Source organism: Chiloscyllium plagiosum, unplaced genomic scaffold (genome assembly GCF_037043375.1).
Source record: "Chiloscyllium plagiosum isolate Xiang-an unplaced genomic scaffold, Cpla_swu_hap1 HiC_scaffold_42, whole genome shotgun sequence".
Classification (NCBI taxonomy): domain Eukaryota; kingdom Metazoa; phylum Chordata; class Chondrichthyes; order Orectolobiformes; family Hemiscylliidae; genus Chiloscyllium; species Chiloscyllium plagiosum.
In genome coordinates, this window is record NW_028270180.1 from 4,807,765 (window position 1) to 4,826,462 (window position 18,698).

The 18,698-nt window shown below is 51.1% G+C and overlaps 1 protein-coding gene across 1 annotated transcript in view; it reads left to right on the top strand.

The window, feature by feature from the left end:
- The window catches only part of LOC122542427 (stereocilin), a 53,196-nt gene that overhangs the window by 24,522 nt on the left and 9,976 nt on the right, over positions 1 to 18,698 (top strand). Inside the window, exons 14-21 of the mRNA XM_087982015.1 lie at positions 1,012 to 1,155; positions 3,273 to 3,401; positions 4,832 to 4,923; positions 9,134 to 9,269; positions 9,822 to 10,021; positions 10,557 to 10,647; positions 16,980 to 17,157; positions 17,830 to 17,999. Of these exons, the coding sequence (XP_087838141.1) occupies positions 1,012 to 1,155; positions 3,273 to 3,401; positions 4,832 to 4,923; positions 9,134 to 9,269; positions 9,822 to 10,021; positions 10,557 to 10,647; positions 16,980 to 17,157; positions 17,830 to 17,999 (1,140 nt within the window). The remainder of the gene's footprint in view (positions 1 to 1,011; positions 1,156 to 3,272; positions 3,402 to 4,831; positions 4,924 to 9,133; positions 9,270 to 9,821; positions 10,022 to 10,556; positions 10,648 to 16,979; positions 17,158 to 17,829; positions 18,000 to 18,698) is intronic.

Here is an 18,698-nt window from a genome sequence, read left to right on the forward strand (position 1 = left end):
AATCATGTAGTTTCATAATCATTGTTAATGAGACTAGCACGTTTTCCAGATGTAATAGTCATTTGAATTTAAGAATTGCCATGGTGGGATTTGAACTGGTGTATCTCGGGCATTAGTCCTGACAGTACTACAACATCATTAGGTTGCACTCTATTTGGATTGTTGAATTTGAAGGATTATGATGTGTTATACATTGCTCTGTCCCCATCTCCCTCTGTACCCATCTGCGCATGTCTTTCTATTTGTGTCTCTTACTGTATCAAGAGATTTTTAAAAATAATCGTCATTCTCCAATGTAATTTTATTAAAGTGACAGTAAGTGCTTTACTTTATTGACCTTTTTTCCAAAGTGAAGACCCAAGCTTCAGATCAGATTGAAATAAACTGAACGACTATCCAACTCTAAATTAATGTTACCAAGAATTTTTATTCTACTTTTGGGATTTTTACCCAAAAGTCCCCATGTTACTTGAAAATGACACAGGTTCTCCAAAAATTCCCTTTTGAATTAACCTTTGTTTGTTTTGCTTCATTTACACTTTGTCAGTTATTGAACCAAATGTCTTACACTTTTAATAATAAATATATATTTCTGTTATGTTCAGTCTCTCAGCAGTCAGAACACATTTCAAAATTAACAGTAGCAAACATTAATTGAACAAAGTTTCACATCATATGAACACACACTGGTGAGGGAACAAGCTGTCCACTAATATAGGGCTTTCAGTGCTCCTGTGCCTGTTGGAATAGCTCTGACTCCATTGTGCACACTTGTTCTCACTCTCTCTCTTCACCTTTCTCTGTGCCTTCCCAGCATGAAAAGCCATAGCTTAGCAGATGGTAAGAGACCATGAGAACTGCAGGGAAAGATATGAGGGGAAAGGGAAGGAGGAGGGAATGCTGAAGGTACATGGTTCTGGAGTGCCTCACACTGCAGGTTTGCTGACTGTATTAACAGCAGCAGTAAACCTACTTGCTTCTTTAACAAAAATGTTGGTGTTTTTTTCCCAGACTGTGAACAGGGATGATGGGAGCAAGCTGGCCCAGTTTGGCTGTCTGGTTCCATTTATCCCATTGAAAGACCTGGTGTTTGATTCTGAATCTTTCCTGAGAAACCTCAGCCTCTTTAAGAACTGGGCATGGTCACCACAGCAGGTCAGTACGAGTGGGAGCTCCAGAACACCATTCTCCTCCTCTTACAGAGTGCCAGAGATCTCTTGATAAACCCAGCTCTCTCTGTTTATTTCATTCAATGATGTGGGTCAGCAGAAGACTAATGGTATTTGTGATAACCCTGACAATGTTCATGGGGCATCATGGATTAATCTCCCTGTGGAGCTGGTCGAGTTGGAGTTCCCATGGTAACAGGCAATGGTCTGTCTGGCTGGAACTCCACACCTGAGCTCTTGTGGTGCCGTGGTAGTGTCCCTACCTCTGAACCCGGAGACCCACATTCAAGTCCAACCTGTTCCAGAGGTGTGTAATAAAATGTCTGAACAGGTTGATTAGAAAAATAGGTGAAATTAAAAAAAGAATAAAGCCAACCCAGGGATAGTCTGCAGAACTGTCTGCCTGAGGCTGGGGCTAAGTTACCTACGTCTTGTGTATGGCCCTATTTTGGTGTTTAACAATAAACATAGTGTTTTTCCAGTTGGATTTCCTGCATTATTACAGCATGTCTATCTTTTAAGGACGTCAGGTCATACAGTGGATAGCATCCCTGCTTCTAAGCCAGAAGCTCTGGGTTCAAGTTCCAATCCAGCACTTCACGGCTAAGTTCATACCAGTCAGGCAAGTTGAGGGTCAAATTGTAAATCCTTCCAAAGCACACCAATGGTAGACAGTAAGAATGGGAGAGGTTCCTGGGTGGACACGGTGGCTCAGTGGTTAGCACTGCTGCCTCACAGCGCCAGGGTCCCAGGTTCAATTCCACCCTTGGGCGACTGTATGTGTGGAGTTTGGATGTTCTCCCCATGTCTGCGTGAGTTTGCTCTGGTTTCCTCCCTCAGTCCAAAGATGTGGAGGTTAGGGTGAATTGGCCATGCTAAGTTGCCCATAGTGTTCAGGGGTGTGTAGGTTAGTTACATTAGTCATGGGAAATGTAGAGTAATGGGGTAGGGGAATGGGTCTGGGTGGGATACTTGTTGGGAAGAATGGCCTGTTTCCACACTGTAGGGATGCTATGAGATTAGGAAGAAACATTGGAGCGTCTACCATTACCAATGTGTACTGCCTCAGCAATTCCAGCTCCTTGGTTAGTTCAGTTAGCTGGATGTCTGGTGTGAATCTAATTGGTGCCAATAACATGGTGTTCGATCCCCAGTTCCAGTCTGGGTTGGATTTGGAACCTGCTTCAGGCAGAGAACTCAAGGAGATGTTTGTAATTGGATCTTAATTCTTCTTTTCCTCCTGTCTGTTTCTTTCCTCATTCCTCTATTCTCTTTCCAAAGTCACATGAGATGGTGAATGTGTGGCCCTCGGCGAGTTATCCCACCTCTCAAAGATGATTATTAGAGTGGAACAAAGATGGTTTCCGAATCTCATTTGCATTAGAAGGATGGAGAGGAAATTTGCAAACCTTTTCCCTCATTAACCCAGGTTTTTAAACCTGTTTTTTATTAACCTTTCCTGAGTGATTCACTTTTTTTTGGATGGGTGCTCAGTGTCTCTAATGTGTCCTGTGGTTATTGGACATGAACTGTGTTAAGTTGCTGTTCAGAATAAGCACCTATAATATTTTCCTTTATTCCAGGCTCAATTTATTTTCAAAAAGATTCAAGCAGCTTCAAACATAACTGAGTATTCCTTTCAGTGAGTATAACTGGCTGTGAGTGTTTGTAAGAAGGATTTATGTTATAGAACATAGAATGTTACAGCGCAGTACAGGCCCCTCGGCCTTAGAGGTTGCAGTTATGATCAGTTATGATCAGTTATGACTGGTCAATTGCTGAGACCTTGCCCTGTCTCACATTAGCCAGGATTGTGGGTTCAGAGAGGGTACATTTTGCTCTAACGGAGCAGCTTTATAATGTCACATGGAAACTGTTCCTCTGATAGTGCAGCACACTCGTGGTCACATTAGAATGTCTCCACAGAGGCAGACTTGAACTCTCAACTCAACTGCTTCCGAGTGATCCACTTGTTGCCTTCAGGACAGGGTGAGGGATTAAGCCCCGCCACAGAAAAGCTGTCTCCAGCTGTGCTCAGTGTTGCTGGGAAGGTGATGAACAGGACTTGAGACCCTACCCTAATGCTGCCTTCTCTTCCTCATTCTCAGCTCTTTGGGAAATGTGGCCTGGGGTGCAGATTGTGCTACTCTCCGAGAGCAAACAGCAGATTTGGCGTTTCTGGAGCTGATCCGTTTTCTCAGTGAGCTGCCTGGTGGAATCAGACAATCTCTGGTACGATTAAAACCTCTGCTTCATGTGTTCTGATGATATCCAGTCATGTTACCATCCTGATATATAAGCAATCAGCTCTTCCTATCGGTTCACTGAGTAATTAGACCAGCCCACCGTGGGTACCTCAGCTTTTGCCCTTTGAGGCATTTCTGGTTAAAGTGAAGACAGTTGTGTGTTTACTCCCTGGCTGTTTTGTCCAGTTTAGATCTCATGGGCTCCTGCATGATTGGAAAGGACTGCTCTTCAGGAAAGAGCTACCCTCATGTAAATTTACATGTAATGGAAACATGAATAGACCATTCGGCCCATCGAGTCTGCTCCATCATTTTGTACGACCGGGGATAATCCTGAGCTTCACCCCCACTTTCCTGCCCACTCCCCACTTCCTTCGATACCCTGAGAGACCAAAAATCTCTTTGTCTCAGCCTCAAATATCTTCACCGACGGAGCAGCCACAGCCGTCTGGGGTAGATACTGCCAAGGATTTGTAATTGTCTGTGTGAAGAAGTTCCTCCTCATTCTCAGTTCTGAATGATTTGCTTCTCATCATGAGACTGTGTTTTCGGTTCCCCGGCCAATGGAACTGATCTCTCAGCATCTACCCCTTTCGGAATATTTTATAGTTCAGTGAGATTCCCTCTCATTCTTCTCGATTCCAGACAATATCAGCCCAATATAATGCGCATTTCTCCCAGAGACCAATCCCGCTGCACTCCCTCCAGTGCAAATACATCCTTCCTTAACCATCAAAACAAAAACTGTACTCAGTATTCCAAATCCTAACAGGATGGAGACACAGGGCCTGTTCTCCTTGGAACAGGAGGGTTTTAGGTATTGAAAAAACTTATTTATAAATCAAATTACATAAGGAGTTTAATGGACTTGATAAGGGCAAATTGCTTCCAGTAACCAGAGAGACTCAGAGATTTCAGATCATTGTCAGAAATAAAACAGCAGGGTGCTAAGTTGCTTCAATGTTCTGATTTGGATCGTGCTGCCTGAAGGGATGGTGGAAACTAATTCAATAATTAATTTCTGAGTGAAATTGGTTCATTATTGGATTGCTGGGCTGTGGGAGAGGAGACGCTGAATGGTCTGACAAGGCACTTGGTTTCAAGTCTCACGTCTGAGAGTGCAGCACTCCCTCGCCTGCGCTGGAGGGTTAGTCCGTATGTGACACTTGGAGCTTTAAAGGGAGAATTTAACCCCAGTCTCTGGGGTTCGAGGCAGAGGTGTTACCCCCTCAGACCTGGGGGTACGAAGCCAGTGGCCGTCATCTTCAGGAGGGGCTTGTAAAGGGCAGCCCAGCAATTTGATGCAGGTCCTGGTTACTTCCTCCCTGTCTCCCTCCAGGAATTTCTGATAATCTCTCTTTCCTTGTTGTGTCTCTTTCTAACCAAATGGCTTATCGTTATGCTTTACCTTTCCAGCGAAAATGCATTGTCAAGGAGCTAGATCTCAGGCCAGGAATATCCCAGAGCGATATCCTCCTCATGGGTTTGGAGATGGTAGTCAATTTACCGTGAGTGGCTGTGTATTTTGTTCTCCCTTCTCGATGCCCTTTACATCTCTGGACCTTTCTAACTCTGTCTCAATGATCTCTCAGACCCACACTGACACTGTCTCCACAATCTGCATCTTCCCAAGTAAACCTGTCCTCTCACAGATCCTTCCCACCCCATCGTGCGTTGACCAAGCTCCGTCTTGAAGCTGTGTTTGTGTCAGTATCACTAGTTTCTCATATGAAAGTGTTGGTGTTCAAACTGCCCCTCAGTGTGGGGAACATTGTTGCAAACCACCTTATTTATTGTACTTTATGATGTTGAATATGATCCACTCAGTGGTTATGGTGAAAAAGGTGTTGGCTTTCACGTGTGGCTGAGTAAGGAGGGAGCTTCGAGGTGGTTGTTGGTCTCAATGGGAAGGTTGGGTGAGGCAGTGATATATAAATGCAGACTTTCTAAAAACATATAGAACAGAGAACAGTACTCAGGAACAGGCCCTTCAGCCCACCTGGTCAGCACCAACCACGATGCCATTCTAAACTAATCCCATCTGCCTGCACGTGGGGTATATCCCTCTATTCCCTGCTGGTTCATGTGTCTGTCTAAATGCCTCTTAAATGTTGCTGTTGTCTCTGCTTCTACCACCTCCCCTGGCAGATGTGTTCCAGACACCTACCACCCCCCTTGTAAAACACAAACTTGCTTTACAAACCTCTCATAAACCACTGTGCACGGTGGCACAGTGGTTAGCACTGCTGCCTCACAGCGCCAGAGACCTGGGTTCAATTCCCGACTCAGGCGACTGACTGTGTGGAGTTTGCACATTCTCCCTGTGTCTGCGTGGGTTTCCTCCGGGTGCTCTGGTTTCCTCCCACAGTCCAAAGATGTGCAGGTCAGGTGAATTGGCCACGCTAAATTGCCCATAGTGTTAGGTAAGGGGTAAATGTAGGGGTATGGGTGGGTTACGCTTCGGCGGGTCGGTGTGGACTTGTTGGGCCGAAGGGCCTGTTTCCACACTGTAATGTAATCTAAATCTAATCTAATTCCCTATCTCACATAAATCCCATGCCCCAAGTATTTGATATTTCCACTGTGTTTCCAATTCAAGCACATCTCAGTCACACACCATCTCCCCCGCCCACCCCGGAGTGGATGGTGTGATTAGGGGATCTGGGGAAAGGCGGGAGGTGTTTGGGGGTGTGGGCGGGAGGGGCATGGTGAGGTGTTTGGGGGTATGTGGGGGGGAGGGGCAGGGAGAGGTGTTTGGGGGTATGTGTGGGGGAGGGGCAGGGTGAGGTGTTTGGGGGTGTGTTGGGAAGGGGCAGGGTGAGTTGTTTGGGTGTGTTGGGGAGGAACAGGGTGAGGTGTTTTGGGGTGTGTGGTGGAGGGGCAGGGTGAGGTGTTTGGGGGTGTGTGGTGGAGGGGAAGGGTGAAGTGTTTGGGGGCGTGTTGGGGAGGGGCAGGGTGAAGTGTTTGGGAGGTGTTTGGGAGGTGTTGGGGTGGGGTGGGGTGGAGGAGGGGCAGGGTGAGGTGTTTGGAGGTGTGTGGGGGACAGGCAGGGTGAGGTGTTTGGGGGTGGGGTGGAGGAGGGAAGGGTGAGGTGTTTCAGGGTGTGTGGGGTAGGGGCAGGGTAAGGTGTTTGGGTGTGTTGGGGAGGGGCAGGGTGAGGTGTTTGGTGGAGGAGGGGCAGTCTGAGGTGTTTGGGGGGGTGTGGGGGAAGGGTAGGATGAGGTGTTTGGGGGTGGGGTGGAGGAGAGGCAGGGTGAGGTGTTTGGGGGGGTGTTGGGGAGGGACAGGGTGAGGTGTTTGGGGGTGTGTTGGGGAGGGGCAGGGTGAGGTGTTTGGGGGTGGGGTGGAGGAGAGGCAGGTTGAGGTGTTTGGGGGTGTGTTGGGGAGGGACAGGGTGAGGTGTTTGGGGGTGTGTTGGGGACGGGCAGGGTGAGCTGTTTGGGTGTGTTGGGAAGGGACGGGGTGGGGTAGCGGAGGGGCAGGGTGAGGGGCAGGGTGAGGTGTTTGGGTGTGTTGGGGAGGGGCAGGGTGAGGTGATTGGGGGTGTGTTGGAGAGGGGCAGGATGAGTTGTTTGGGTGTGTTTGGGAGGGGCAGTTTGAGGTGTTTGGGGGTTTGTGGAGGAGGGGCAGGGTGAGGTGTTTGGGGGTGGGGTGGGGAGGGCAGGGTGAGGTGTTTGGGGGTGGGGTGGAGGAGGGGCAGTCTGAGGTGTTTGGGGGGGTGTGGGGGAAGGGTAGGATGAGGTGTTTGGGGATGGGGTGGAGGAGAGGCAGGTTGAGGTGTTTGGGGGGGTGTTGGGGAGGGACAGGGTGAGGTGTTTGGGGGTGTGTTGGGGAGGGGCAGGGTGAGGTGTTTGGGGGTGGGGTGGAGGAGAGACAGGTTGAGGTGTTTGGGGGTGTGTTGGGGAGGGACAGGGTGAGGTGTTTGGGGGTGTGTTGGGGACGGGCAGGGTGAGCTGTTTGGGTGTGTTGGGAAGGGACGGGGTGGGGTAGCGGAGGGGCAGGGTGAGGGGCAGGGTGAGGTGTTTGGGTGTGTTGGGGAGGGGCAGGGTGAGGTGATTGGGGGTGTGTTGGAGAGGGGCAGGATGAGTTGTTTGGGTGTGTTTGGGAGGGGCAGTTTGAGGTGTTTGGGGGTTTGTGGAGGAGGGGCAGGGTGAGGTGTTTGGGGGTGGGGTGGGGAGGGCAGGGTGAGGTGTTTGGGGGTGGGGTGGAGGAGGGGCAGGGTGTGGTGTTTGGGAGTGTTGGGGAGGGGCAGGGTGAGGTGTTTGGGAGTATGGAGGAGGGGCAGGATGAGGTGTTTGGGAATTTTGGGGAGGGGCAGGGTGAGATGTTTGGGGATGTGGATGAGGGGCAGGAAGAGGTGTTTGGATGTGTTGGGGAGGGGCAGGGTGAGCTGTTTTGATGTGTTGGAGATGGGTAGGGTGAGATATTTGGGGTGTGTGGGGTAGGGGCAGGGTGAGGTTTTTGAGGGTGTGTGGGGGAGGGGCACAGGGAGGTGTTTGGGGTGTGTGGGGGAGGGGCAGGGTGAGGTGTTTGGGGTGTGTTGGGTTGGGGCAGGGTGAAGTGTTTGGGGTGAAGGGGAGGGGCAGCGTGAGGTTTTTTGGGGGAGGGCTGGGGAGTGGCAGGGTGAGGTGTTTGGGTGTATTGGGGAGGGGCAGGGTGAGGTGTTTGGGGGTGGGCTCGGGGAGTGGCAGGGTGAGGTGTTTGGGGGTGGGGGGGGGGGCAGGGTGAGGTGTTTGGGTGTGTTGGGGAGGGGCAGGGGGAGGTGTTTGGAGTGTGTGGGGGAGGGGCAGGGTGAGGTGTTTGGGGGAGGGTTGGGGAGGGGCAGGTTGAGGTGTTTGGGGGTGGGGTGGGGGAGGGATAGGGTGAGGTGTTTGGGGTTGGGGTGGGGGAGGGGCAGGGTGAGGTGTTTGGGGGTGGGGTGGGGGAGGGATAGGGTGAGGTGTTTGGGGTTGGGGTGGGGGAGGGGCAGTGTGAGGTGTTTGGGGGTGGGATGGGGAGGGGCACGGTGAGGTGTTTGGGGTTGGGGTGGGGGAGGGGCAGGGTGAGGTGTTTGGGAGTGTGGTGGAGGGGCAGAGTGAGGTGTTTGGGGGTGGGGTGGGGGAGGGGCATAGTGAGGTGTTTGGGGTTGGGGTGGGGGAGGGGCAGGGTGAGGTGTTTGGTGGGGTTGTGGGGAAGGGGCAGGGTGAGGTGTTTGGGAGTGTGGTGGAGGGGCAGGGTGAGGTGTTTGGGGGTGGGGTGGGGGAGGGGCAGGGTGAGGTGTTTGGGAGTGTGGTGGAGGGGCAGAGTGAGGTGTTTGGGGTTTGTGGGGAAGGGGCAGGGTGAGGTGTTTGGGGGTGGGGTGGGGGAGGGGCATGGTGAGGTGTTTGGTGGGGTTGTGGGGAAGGGGCAGGGTGAGGTGTTTGGAGGGGGGCAGAGTGATTGACTCTGTCTCCTGCCCCACAGCCTGAGGTCTGCACCCGGAGGGTCAGTTTGGATGCTGTAGTCCAGGCAACAAAGTGGGTCTGGAACCCATAGCCTCTGACTCTGAGGCAAGCGTACTATCCATTAAGACCCAGACACTGGGCAGCTTGTCAAATGCAGAGGCCCCTGTCGAGCCAGGCTCGGCATTGGCCCTGGTTAGCACAAGATGGTCCCTGCACAGCTGGATGTACTGACTTACCCAGATACAGGCTCCAATCACAGCTAACAGAATCCCTCTCTCTCTGCCCGTGGTTTCAGCCTGAAATTCTTCACCAGTTTTCCGAATGACTCCATACAAACCATCCTGGATCATGTGACAAGACGTACCACCCGCCTGCTCACCCTGCGGCCTCATAAACGCAGCTTTCTGGCAGAAAAGGCTCTGCAGCTTCTGGTAAGTTCCTCTCATCCCCTCCTTCCTGGAAGCATTGTTGACTGCTTTCTCTGTGCTTTATCCCACTTCTGCCCCCCTCTCAGTATCATATGGTAGAGTCAGTGATGGGGGAGAGTGTGGGAGAAATGGGTAACTCTTCTATTCTTGTGTCAAGATTAGGGCAGCATGGTGGTTCAGTGGTTAGCACTGCTGCCTCACAGCGGCAAGGACCTGGGTTCAATTCCAGCCTTGGGTGACTATGGAGTTTGCATGTTCTCCCCGTGTCTGCGTGGGTTTCCTCCGGGTGCTCCGGTTTCCTCCCACAATCCAAAAATGTGCCGGTTAGGTGAATTGGCCATGCTAAATTGTGCATAGTGTTCAGGGATATGTTGGTTGAGTGCGTTAGTCAGGGGTTAAATGTAGGGGAATGGGTCTAGGTGGGTTATTCTTCGGAGGGTCAGTGTGGAGCCGTTGGGCTGAAGGGCTTGTTTCCACACTGTAGGGATTCTATGATCAATTTATGCTGCTGGATATTTGAACCTTTGATTAAAATGTCTGTTCGCTCATTGACAGGGGATTGGGCCGAGTGATGAAATTTCAGGAGAGACTCTGGATAGCCTGGGCCCCCTGGTTGCCTTTATTGATGAAACATTGATCAAACAAATCAACCCCCAGGAGCTGGTGCTACGGCTGGATGAGGTCAAAGGTTACTGTATCCCTGAGGAAAATAAGAACGCGTTTGGTTGGATGTTGACCAGGAGTGAGGTGCTGGGGTAGGTGACTCAGAAAAATTAAATTGAAATGTGAGCAGTCACCGAGAGCATGGATTACAGCTGCTGGAGCCTGTGAAGGAGGCTCATGTCCAAGGAGACTCTCAGTCTTTGGTTTTCAAGTCCATTGCTGAGGCCAACACTGCAACAACATGCATTTGCGTAGCACCTCTTACACCTTGAACAGCCTTAGAGGACTGGGTTCTCAACTGTGTCTGAGCCCCATGTCACAGGTGACCAGAGGCTTAGTCAATGGGATTTTATGGAGAGGAGCCTAATGAAGGAAAGAGGGATGGGGAGAGTTTTGGGAGAGGATTCTAGGGCTGGGGTGCAGACACCTGAAGGCATGTCCACCAAAGATGGAGTTTTTAAAATCGGAGAGAGTACAAGATGCTGGAATTGGAGGAGTGCACGGAACCTGGAGGGTTGTAGAGACAGGAGGAGGCTACAGAGGTATGGAGGGGTGTAGGGGCTGGAGGAGCTAACAGATGGAAAGATTTGAACCCAGACCCTGACACTATTGTGTTTTGTTTTGTAGGGCTGCTCCTGGCTGGACTGTGCAGCAGATGGAGTCCGTGGGTAGACTTGTCTTCTTCCTCTCACCTGATGATATTCACAAACTACCAAAGGTAGAGGTCACTAAGCCTGGCTCCCTGGGATAGGAAGGATAAAAATGGTTTGATTTTAAGCTGAATTTCAGGTCTTTCAATAAACCAACTTCAACAAGTACTCCCTCACCACCATGAGTGGTGGTGGCGTTTGTGCCATCTTTTTAAAAATATGGAATATGGGCATCAATGCCATACCAGCATTTATTGCCCATCCCTAATTGCCCAGAGGGCAATTAAGAATCACCCACATTGCTGTAGGTCTAGAGTCACATGTAGGCCAGACGAGGTAAGGATGAGACAAAAGAACTGCAGATGCTGGAATCCAAGGTAGACAAGCAGGAGCTGAAAATGTGTTGCTGGAACAGCGCAGCAGGTCAGGCAGCATCCAGGGAACAGGAGAATCGACGTTTCGGGCATAAGCCCTTGAGGCTGGAAGAACACAACAAGCCTGGCAGCATCAGGACGTGGTGAAGTCAATGTTTCAGGTGTAACCCTTCTTCAGGACTGGGGGTGGGTGTAGGGGGAACACCCTAACACCCATCCCCAGTCCTGAAGAAGGGTTACACCCGAAACGTTGACTTCACCACGTCCTGATGCTGCCAGACCAGGTAAGGATGGCAGATTTCCTTCCCTAATGGGAGGGGAGAGTGTGAGTGAACCAGGTGAGTTTCTGTGACCCTCAGTCAAGGTTATATGGTTCCCATCAATCTAGCTTTTAATTTCAAATTTTACCATCTGCCCTGGTGGGGTTTGAACCCAAGCCAACCCAGAACATCAGCCTGGGGTTTTGGATTATTAATCCAGTCGTATTACCACTACATGACTCACTGCAGTAACTCACCAAGGCTCCACTGATAGCACTTCCTATGACCTCTACCAACTAGGCCAGAGGATAGATAGAACACCATCCCCTGTGATTTCCCCTCCATGCCACTCACCACACTGACTTGGAAATATATCACTGTCCCTTTAGTGTCACTGGGTCACAATCCTAGAACTCTCTTCCTCGTGAAAATTTCCTGAGTCCCAGACATTAATGGGCTGCTCACTCACTAGACAGAGAGAGTGAGAGTGATGACTGGTGATGAGGTTAACCTCTGGTCACCATGCCTCAGGCAATGCAGGAATTGAACGTGCACTGACAATGTCCCTCTGCATTACAAAGCAGCCATCCAATTAGATGGCACAGGTTTAAGGTGAGATGGGGAAGATTTACAAGGGATCTAAGGAGTAACGTTTTCACACAAAGGCTGGTACGTGTATGGAATGAGGAAGTGGTGGAAGCTGGTACAATTACAAAATTTAAAAGGCATCTGGATGGGTATATGAATAGAAAAGATTTAGATGGAAATGGGCCAGATGTTGGCAAATAGGACTAAAATTGTTTAGGATATCTGGTCAGCATGGACGAGTTGGACCAAAGGCTCTGTTTCTGTGCCGTACATCTCTGACTCTATAACTGGCTAAGCTAATCTAGGGAGGAGAAAGGGAGCACTGCAGATGCTGGAGATCAGAGTCAAAAAGTGTGGTGCTGGAAAAGCACAGCCAGTCAGGCAGCATCCAAGCAACAGGAGAGTTGATGTTTTGACCATGAGCTCTTCATTCCTGAGCTAACCTAGTCCTAACAGCACTGTGACTGTACCTAACCTCCATAGTATCTAATGGTTCAAGAAGGCAGCTCAACACGGCCAACTCGCAGGCAATTTTTAAAAGCTTTTTATTGTGTATTTGTGAGCAGCCTGATGGCAGCTGTTTGAACTCTGGGTGTGAGCAATACCGACAGAGGTCTGAGGACTGCTGCAAGGGCAGATTGCCTGTGTCTCTCTCTCTCTCTCTCTCTTCCTCTCTCTCTCTCTCTCTGCGCTCCTTCAAGATGCTTTTTAAAGCTTATCTATTTGACAAAACATTTGGTTATCTTCACACCATACTCAGTGTTAGATTTTGTTTGATAATTGCTGCTGTGAACGAGGGTGATTTTTTAACAATAAAGGCAGGATTTTATGGCAAGTTAATGCTGTTTTAGGAGGTGAGTTTAAAATCCCTTGCAGTGGCATTTGGTAGGTGTGTGGGTTTGTTTCAAACAAAGACACCCCAGAGTTTATTTTTAGTCTGATCCATGTTGGATTTGGCTGGCACCTGGTTTGGTGGGGGCACAGTTTGTTTTTAGGCCCTGGACGTTATTTCCTACCCTGATTGATACCCATCAGCAACCACCCTGCGTGTGACTACTTCCCCCTGTATGTAACTTCCTCCCAGTACCCTCCTCCCCTTTGGATCATTGAGGAGAAAGTGAGGTCTGCAGATGCTGGAGATCAAAGTTGAAACTTTTACACCCCGTCCACCTGGACACCCCGTGCTGGCCTCCTACCTGCCCTCGACCTCTTCATAGCAAACTGCCGCCGCGATATTAACCGCTACCTGAACTCCCACACCCCTCCCACCCACTCCAACCTCTCACCCTCGGAACGCGCAGCCCTCCACTCCCTCCGTTCCAACCCCAACCTCACCATCAAACCAGCTGACAAGGGAGGCGCGGTAGTAGTTTGGCGCACTGACCTTTACACCGCTGAGGTCAAACGCCAGCTCGCAGATACCTCCTCCTACTGCCCCCTTGACCATGACCCCACCCCCCACCACCAAACCATCATCTCCCAGACCGTTCATAACCTCATCACCTCAGGGGACCTCCCATCCACCGCCTCCAACCTCATAGTCCCACAACCCCGCACCGCCCGTTTCTACCTCCTGCCCAAAATCCACAAACCTGACTGCCCCGGACGACCCATCGTCTCAGCCTGCTCCTGCCCAACCGAACTCATCTCGGCATACCTCGACACGGTCCTGTCCCCATTAGTCCAAGAACTCCCCGCCTACATTCGTGACACCACCCACGCCCTCCACCTCCTCCAGGATTTCCGCTTCCCCGGTCCCCAACGCCTCATCTTCACCATGGACATCCAGTCCCTGTACACCTCCATCCCCCATCACGAAGGACTCAAAGCACTCCGCTTCTTCCTTTCCCGCCGTACCACCCAGTACCCTTCCACCGACACCCTCCTTCGACTGACCGAACTGGTCCTCACCCTGAACAACTTTTCTTTCCAATCCTCCCACTTTCTCCAAACAAAAGGAGTAGCCATGGGCACCCGCATGGGCCCCAGCTATGCCTGCCTCTTCGTAGGATATGTGGAACAATCCATCTTCCGCAACTACACTGGCCCCACCCCCCATCTTTTCCTTCGCTACATTGATGACTGTATCGGCGCTACCTCGTGCTCCCACGAGGAGGTTGAACAGTTCATCCACTACACTAACACCTTCCACCCCGACCTCAAATTCACCTGGACAGTCTCGGACTCCTCCCTCCCCTTCCTAGACCTTTCTGTTTCTATCTCAGGCGACCGAATCAACACGGACATCTACTACAAACCAACCGACTCCCACAGCTACCTGGACTACACCTCCTCCCATCCTGCCCCCTGTAAAAACGCCATCCCATTCTCCCAATTCCTTAGTCTCCGCCGCATCTGCTCCCAGGAGGACCAGTTCAAAATACGTACAACACAGATGGCCTCCTTCTTCAAGGACCGCAATTTCCCCCCCGACGTGGTCGACGATGCCCTCCACCGCATCTCCTCCACTTCCCGCTCCTCCGCCCTTGAGCCCCGCCCCTCCAACCGCCACCAGGACAGAACCCCACTGGTCCTCACCTACCACCCCACCAACCTCCATATACAGCGTATCATCCGCCGTCACTTCCGCCACCTCCAAACAGACCCCAGCACCAAGGATATATTTCCCTCCCCTCCCCTATCAGCTTTCTGTAGAGACCACTCCCTCCGCGACTCCCTTGTCAGATCCACACCCCCCACCGACCCAACCTCCACTCCCGGCACCTTCCCTTGCAACCGCAGGAGGTGCAACACTTGCGCCCACACCTCCCCCCTCACTTCTCTCCAAGGCCCCAAAGGAAACTTCCATATCCGCCACAGATTCACCTGCACCTCCACCCACATTATCTACTGCATCCGCTGCAGCCGGTGTGGCCTCCTCTATATTGGGGAGACAGGCCGCCTACTTGCGGAGCGATTCAGAGAGCACCTCTGGGCCACCCGGACGAACCAACCTAACCACCCTGGAGCACAGCATTTCAACTCCCCCTCCCACTCCACCGAGGATATGCAGGTCATTGGACTCATCCACCGCCAAACCACAACAACGCGACGGTCAGAGGAGGAGCGTCTTATCTTCCGACTGGGAACCCTCCAACCACAGGGGATGAACTTGGACTTCACCAGTTTCTTCATCCCCCCTCCCCCCACCTTGTCTCAGCCGAATCCCTCCAGCCCGGCACCGCCTTCCTGACCTGCAGTCTTCTTCTTGACCTCTCCGCCTCCATCCTACTCCGACCTATCACCCTCACCTTGACCTCTTTCCACCTATCACATTTCCAACGCCCCTCCTCCAAGTCCCTCCTCCCTACCTTTTATCTTCGCCTGCTGAACACTCTCTGCTCATTCCTGAAGAAGGGCCTGTGCCCGAAACGTCGAATCTCCTGTTCCCTGGATGCTGCCTGACCTGCTGTGCTGTTCCAGCAATAAAGTTTCAACTCCCCTTTGGATCAGCCAAGGCTCATTGACTCACCCTCTTAGCGAGTCAATAGTTTGTAAGTTCAATTCCAGACTCCAGAGATTTGAGCTCAATATTCAGATTGAAACTTCCAGAGCAGTCTTGAGGGAGTGCTGCATTGTCGGAGGTTCAGTGCTGAGGGAGTGCTGCATTGTCGGAGGATTAGTACTGAGGAAATGCCATACTGTCAGAGGGTCAGTGCTGAGGGAGTGCTGCACTGTCAGGGGGTCAGTACTGAGGGAATGCTGCACTGTCGGAGGGTCAGTGCTGAGGGAGTGCCACAACTGTCAGAGGGTCAGTACTGAGGGAGTGTTGCGCTGCTAGAGGGTCAGTGCTGAGGGAGTGCCGCACTGTCGGAGGATTAGTACTGAGGAAATGCCATACTGTCAGAGGGTCAGTGCTGAGGGAGTGCTGCCCTATCAGTGGGTCAGTACTGAGGGAGTGCTGCACTGACAAAGAGTCAGTGCTGAGGGAGTGCTGCACTGACAAAGAGTCAGTGCTGAGGGAGTGCTGCATTGTCGGAGGGTCAGTGCTGAGGGAGTGCTGCATTGTCGGAGGGTCAGTGCTGAGGGAGTGTTGCGCTGTTAGAGGGTCAGTGCTGAGGAAATGCCGTACTGTCAGAGGGTCAGTGCTGAGGGAGTGCTGCACTATCAGTGGGTCAGTACTGAGGGAGTGCTGCACTGACAAAGAGTCAGTGCTGAGGGAGTGCTGCATTGTCGGAGGGTCAGTGCTGAGGGAGTGCTGCATTGTCGGAGGGTCAGTGCTGAGGGAGTGCTGCACTATCAGTGGGTCAGTACTGAGGCAGTGCTGCACTGACAAAGAGTCAGTGCTGAGGGAGTGCTGCATTGTCGGAGGGTTAGTGCTGAGGAAGTGCCACACTGTCAAAGGGTCGGTACCAAGGGAGTGCTGCACTGTCAGAGGGATGGTACTGAGAGAGTGCCGCACTCTCGGAGGGTTGGTACTGAGGGAATGCCACAGTGCCGGAGGGTTAATACTGAGGGAGTGCCACACTGTCAGAGGGTTAGTACTGAGGGAGTGCAGCACTGTCATAGGGGTTAGTACTGAGGGAGTGCTGTACTGTCAGAGGGTTAGTACTGAAGGAGTGCCGCACTGTCAGAGACCTGACCAATATCTATTCTCTAAAATTGTTGCCAACAAAATATTATTATTTGGTCATGATCACATTGTGGATGTTGGGATCTTGCTGTGCGCAGGCTGCTTGCTATATTTTCAACTCTGCAAGAGTGGCTGCACATCATTGTCTGTGAAGAGCTTTGGGTTGTACTCTGATTGGGAAATGCTCTGGAGATATCCATGTTCTTATTTTTAGATTTGAGGTTACCATAGTAACTGGTCTTCACTTCCAAAGGACTGGAATTTAAAGGGAGTTGATGGCCTATGGTGTTATTGCTAGACTGTTAATCCAGAGACCCAGATAATATAAAGGGACCTAGCTTTGGATCCTGCTGTGGTAGGTGTCAGTATGTGAATTCAATAAAAATCTGGAATTAAGACTCTAATTGTTGATTGTTAGGGGAAAACCCCATCTGGTTCACTATGTCCTTTAGGGAAGGAAACCTTATTTAATTTGGCCTAGACTCCAGAGCCACAGCAACTCTCAACTGCTGTCTGGGCAATTAGGTTTGGGCCAATGATGCCCACACCCAGTGAAAGAATGAAAGAAGCAGCTATCCTTGACAGTTCCCTCTCTTTCCCAACAGGAGGTGCTGACAGCCAAAGTGGTGGAGCTGGTCCTCCTCAGTGAGGGCCGGTGGGGAGTGAGTGACATTGGCAGGGTCTGTCAGGAGCAGCAGAGTCAGTCTGCACACACAGCCCTCCTCAGCAAGCGGCTCAGCTTGGTAACCACGGCAATCAAGAGCATCACAAAGAAGCGAAGAGGTAAAGACGCAACCACTGTACACCCCAAAATGCTGAGACAGGCACGGTGCCTGTACCCGCCCAGGGGCCCTGAGATAGGTGTAGTGCCTGTACCCGCCAGGGGCCCTGAGACAGGCACAGTGCCTGTACCCACCCAGGGGCCCTGAGACAGGCACGGTGCCTGTACCCATCCAGGGGCCCTGAGATAGGCACAGTGCCTGTACCTGGTAAAAACAATGACTGCAGATGCTGGAAACCAGATTCTGGATCAGTGGTGCTGGAAGAGCACAGCAATTCAGGCAGCATCCGAGGACAGGCAGTGCCTGTACCTGCCAGGGGCCCTGAGGCAGGCACGGTGCCTGTACCTGCTCAGGGGCCCTGAGATAGGCGCAGTGCCTGTACCCTCCCAGGGGCCCTGAGACAGGCATGGTGCCTGTACCCACCCAGAGACCCTGAGATAGGCGCAGTGCCTGTACCTGCCAGGGGCCCTGAGATAGGCACGGTGCTGTACCCCCCCCACCCCGGCAATAGATTTCCAAGACAGGATGGTGAGTGGCTCGGAGGGGAACTTGCAGGGAATGGTGTTCCTGTGTATCTGTTGCCCTTGTCCTTCCGGATGGCAGTGGTTTTTAAGGTAGTGCCTGGGAAATCTTGAGACATGAAAAGCTGATTTTCCCTGTGCTCCCATTGTAGATGGTATCCCAAACTGCATTGACATCAGAGCCACGTTTCCAATGGCCTGGAGCAGCAGTCAGCTTGCTGCTATGGCTGACAATGAATTTGCCGACTGTTTGGAAATTCTCACTCGCGATCGGGATCTGTCGGCAGAGCACCTGAAAATCCTGCTCACAAAGACCAAGCAGGTAAGTGGAGAATCCACAGAATCTAGCAGTAGCTCAGAATCCATACTAACAGGGGATTGAACAGGAGGAACAGGCCATGCAGCTTCTTTAACCAGTCCTACCCCCCCCCCCCCCCCCACCAAACTCTCCCAAACCTTCCCCCCCTCCCCCCCACAAACATTCAATCAACTTGTAGCTTTTTAAATTTAATCATTTGTGGGAGGTGGGCATCTCTAGCTGGTCCACCATTTTTTTCATATAGATATTTTTATTAGAAATTTAACATTTTTACAAGTTTACAAAAATAAACAAAACTCTCAGATATAAACATTGATATACAATTAGCTCAAATATACAATAGCCAAAATTTAATAAAAAAACAAAAAAAAACGGAAAAGAAGGGAAAAAAAACAAACAAAACTCAACTATCTACTAATCTAACCTACAACTAACCAGAGTGTGTATTTAAGTCTCTTACATGCTCGGAATGTGTTAACATCAGATGTAATAAAACCCGTATTCGTGCGGGATTCCTACCCCGAGGGGCCCCGGACCAGCCAGGTTTGTAATCTCAATTAAATAAAAGCCCTTGTTAGGATAGCCGAAATATCTGTATTTATGTAATTCAGGAAGGGAGCTGGTCCACCATTTATTGCCCGTCCCTTGTTGCCCCTTGAGAAGGCGGGGGTGAGCTGCCTTCCTGAACTGCTGCAGTCCATT